At 32.2% G+C, this 4,347-nt stretch overlaps 1 protein-coding gene across 1 annotated transcript; it reads left to right on the top strand.

Moving 5' to 3' along the window:
• Positions 1–451: 451 nt before the first annotated feature.
• Positions 452–1,409, top strand: LOC124887392. Its single transcript, XM_047397023.1, has 3 exons — positions 452–911; positions 996–1,270; positions 1,374–1,409. Exons 1-3 carry the CDS (start codon positions 452–454, stop codon positions 1,407–1,409), a joined length of 771 nt encoding a protein of 256 aa, XP_047252979.1.
• The last annotated feature ends 2,938 nt before the right edge of the window (positions 1,410–4,347 follow it).

Genomic DNA, 4,347 nt, shown 5'->3' with positions numbered 1-4,347 from the left:
AAAAATCATTCCATCAAAAGGAATAATTATTTTAGTAAACCTACTGAAAAATCATCAGTTAATTCACAAAATGTTTTAAAAGTGTTTATCATAGGAGTACCTTAAGTATTGATAGATTTCTGGATATTTTTTATAAAATTATTAGTGATACCTTTCTTTATAGGGATTGAGCTAACAAATGATGAAATGAAAAATCGTTGTATGCAAAAGTTGGATAATTTATTAAAAGATAGTGGACAAAGTTTTCAGAATTTTCCAGCAATTTATAATGCAGAACAACTTGATGTTACCAATAGACTAATCCTTGAGGAATTACGTTACAATAAATGCTCTCTATCCAAAGAACATGAGGAACTTATGAATAAACTAATAGAGGAGCAAAGGTCAATTTATGACAGAATCATAACAACAGTGAAGCGTAACAAAGGAGGTTCTTTCTTTTTATATGGCCATGGAGGAACTGGACAGAGGAGATATTGTTTTAATAGTTGCATCTAGCAGAATTGCATCACTTTTATTACCCGAAGGTCGAACAATGCATTCAAGATTTGCTAGACCACTCAATGCAACTGAAGATTCAACATGTAATATAAAACAGGGAAGCCCTCTTGCAAGTTTGATAATGAAGAGAAAATTAATTATTTGGGATGAGGCACCAATGATGCATAGATATTGTTTTGAAGATCTTGACAAAACTTTAAGAGATATTCTTGGATTTGAAGATATATCTAATTTAGATTGGCCATTTGGAGGTAAAAAAGTTGTACTTGGTGGGTACTTTAGAAAAATTCTACCAGTCATTACAAAAGGTAACAGACAGGATATTGTAAATGCTACCCTTAAGTCTTCATATTTGTGGGATGACTGTCATTTACTAAAGCAAACAAAGAATATAAGGTTAGAAGGTAAAGGTAATCATGAATTAGATTTGAATGATCGAATAGAATTTGCAGATTAGATTTTAGCTGTTGGAGATAGTATGATTGGTAATTCAGTTGATGGAGTTGTTAAAGATCCTATACCTGATGATGTTCTTATCAGTGATTGTGAAGATCCTATTTCTGCCATTGTCAACAGTACATATCCAGATTATTATTCACATTGCAGTGATGTATCATACTTACAAAAAAGAGCAATTCTTGCTCCCACACTTGACATGGTAGAATCAATCAATGAACATATGGTATCGCTCAATCAATGTGAAGGAACAACCTTCTTCAGTTCAGATACAATGTGTCTTTCAAAAGAGACATTTACAGGTTTGGACCAGGTACATACTCCTGAATTTTTGAATACTATAAAATGCTCCAGAATACCAAATCGTGCCATCACTTTAAAAGTTGGTGTACCCGTAATGTTATTAAGAAATATAGATCAATCTTCCGGGATTTATAATGGAACAAGATTAATTATCACAAGAATTGGAAATTGGGTTATCGAGGCGAAAGTCTTATCAGGACAAATGATTGGACAAAAGGTTTTCATACCAAGAATGTCACTGACTCCATCTGATTTAAGAATACCCTTTAAGTTTCAAAGAAGAAAGTTTCCTATAGTTGTATCATTTGCCATGACTATCAATAAGAGCCAAGGACAATCTTTATCTCATGTTGGGCTATATTTGAAGAAAGCAATGTTCACACATGGCCAGCTATATGTTTCACTATCATGGGTGACATGAAGACAAGGATTAAATATTTTGACATATGATGATGAAGGAGAAGTTTCAAAGGAAGCAACTAATGTAGTGTTCAAAGAAGTTTATCATAATTTGAGTGTAGATTGAAGGTGATCTGATTCGAAGGGCATAACATGGTCAACAATATCATCAATTTGTTGAGGGTTAGACTTAGCTTTTATTTTTGCTGTCAAATAGATGATAAAAATTCTTTGTTGTTTCAGTAAGTATATAGGAGAAAGTTAGATATTATGTAAATTATTTATTAATGTTTACCCTTTTTGATTTTCCTCTATGTATATTTTATCCCAGTATTTTAATAATTATTCAACAGATATCACACATAAAATATGAAGGTAATTGTAATGCAACACATAATTCTAATGACGACCTTCAAACGGGTTTGATTTAAGTGAAGCATTCACAAGATTTTACTGCAATGTTGAAAATTAAGACCTACTTTGATTTCCTAAGCCGATGTTGTTCCTTCAAGATATCTGGCTCTACACAAACTACTTCTACTAAACAGGACTTAAGGATATCACCTGTGATAGAGCAACAATAAGTGATGAACATTGTTTAATGATTCCATAAAAAGAAGTGTATTATCTGCTCAACATATACATAGCATTGTGCAATAAATTAGCATTATGCATAAACATACTCAATTTTCTAACGAGCAATGTATTCACCCTTTTCCAACTTTAATATATTATTCTTTCTGTCCTCAATATGCATTTAGAACATTCTACCTGGAAGACAAGCAATGCGCATAAAGTTATATGTTCTAATTTCAAAAATGGACATATTAATTTTCCGAACAATGTAACTACATCATTATACTATTTTATATATATCAGTGGGGTGGGAACAATTTGTTTAGTATCTCAAATTAAAATATCTATTATTGTCTCTCCTAATCATGGAAAATAGATTTTACCTTTAAATAATCTTCAAGTTGCCTCCAAGTGAGAATAATACAATATCAGCAGTAGTCATCCAACAGACATCATCAATTACCTCCTTCCTGGTAACTACTGCATCAGACAAATCATCTTGGATAAACACATAGCAATAAGAAGAAAAAAGTAAATATCAATAAACATATTCCGCTGTATAATATCCTTCAAAAATATTGGGAAATCTACCACATATCTCTACACAATGATGATGCTTATCTTCTGACGTGTAACTCAATTCAAGAATAACCACAAGCTTTATCACTGAGAATCCAGCAACATATCTAGACAATTTTAAAGCCATGTTGCTCCTCACTATCTTCCGAACATTTACGAAATAAAAATATATGGAGTAATCAGTTGATGTTTCAAAATATTCCTCTAAGAATAATGACTTTCCATAGTACACAATTAAAAAAATTATGAACCCTCACCTTTTTCAGGATTACTGCAGTTGACTTCATATGCTGCTCTGTTGTTCACTAATGAAGGACCACTTTCCTTACAGCAAACCTGAGGTAGGATACATTAAGCTCTTAGGAGCATATCCGAAGCTCTATCCATTATGACGCATAATTTAACAAAAATGAGTTTTGTTCTTACAGAATTATGAATCTTATGTGGTATCCATTGGAAGTGCATATAATTCTAAGTGATCAATGTACAATCAAATTAAACTAAACAAGAACAAAGAACACCAACTCCCAATAGTCATCATCTAATAGTCGCACAGTGTCATAAACAATTTAAACTCAATAACAGTTTCTTTAGAAATCTTTGCATTTATTACAGGGCTACAAATGCAATAAAGGAGCAGGAACCACACAAAGAAAGGTTGAAAGACACCTTCTCAAATTCAACATGGGAATGTGCAGTTCATATACCTTCTCATTTGCACCACGATAGGATAACTTTGTAAGCAGAAAAAGAAATAGAATCCGCAAGCTGCAAATTATAGTACACTATGCTCCAAAAATTAATGTGTGAAGGAAATTTCAACTTACCTCCGTAAGAATGTATGATCTATGACCCATTTGAAACATTTTTGTTGTGTATCCTTTCTTGAACAATTCAATCGAAAAGTAAACACTAAAAGAAAAATATCTCTAAAATGGAATTACCTAGAACACTCTAGTGAAGATCATAGACATCCCTCCTTTGAATATACATGAAATGAAGATGATAATAGGCAATCCAATTGCATATAGCTGTTTCACCAGAGAAATCTGTTAAAAAACACTAGATATTCAGTGATTTGATTAGAAAAGGAATACTCACAGGAATGGACCACGGTGGTACTATTTCATCTTTCATGGGATATTTCAGATCAGTCATCATATCCTTCTTAACAAATCGATGAAATGAAGCTATGACATCAACAACTGTATTTATAAATATACAAGCAGCAGTAATATAAGTTAGTTATGCATGTTAAATATTACAACTGATAAACCATGACATAATAGTATGTCCACATCCGGGCTTAATTTCTTTTGTTTTGTTCTGTATCATATAAACCCAAATATTAATTTGTGTTGTCACAAAATAAGAACGCATAATCACTTTGATTCGAATCACATAGCACAATCGTTAGAAATGGGAATACGGTGGCAATAAACATCTACGACAACAACATCATACATAGAATAGTCCCACAAAATGGAGTCTCAAAAAGGAAGAGTGTACACAATCTTAGGTAAAGTGTACGCA

The sequence above is a fragment of the Capsicum annuum genome, chromosome 9, assembly GCF_002878395.1.
Source record: "Capsicum annuum cultivar UCD-10X-F1 chromosome 9, UCD10Xv1.1, whole genome shotgun sequence".
NCBI lineage: Eukaryota > Viridiplantae > Streptophyta > Magnoliopsida > Solanales > Solanaceae > Capsicum > Capsicum annuum.
The sequence above is the reverse complement of the archived record's forward strand: the minus strand, read 5'-3'. Positions and strand labels throughout refer to the sequence as shown.

What these genes read in the sequence shown, in the direction of transcription:
- LOC124887392 (XM_047397023.1), top strand. Translation starts at nt 452, where the DNA reads ATGGAGGAACTGGACAGAGGAGATATTGTTTTAATAGTTGCATCTAGC. An exon ending in TATAAGGTTAGAAGGTAAAG is followed by an intron (nt 912 to 995) that starts GTAATCATGAAT and finishes TTGGTAATTCAG; the next exon opens with TTGATGGAGTTGTTAAAGAT. An exon ending in CATTTACAGGTTTGGACCAG is followed by an intron (nt 1,271 to 1,373) that starts GTACATACTCCT and finishes TAAGAAATATAG; the next exon opens with ATCAATCTTCCGGGATTTAT.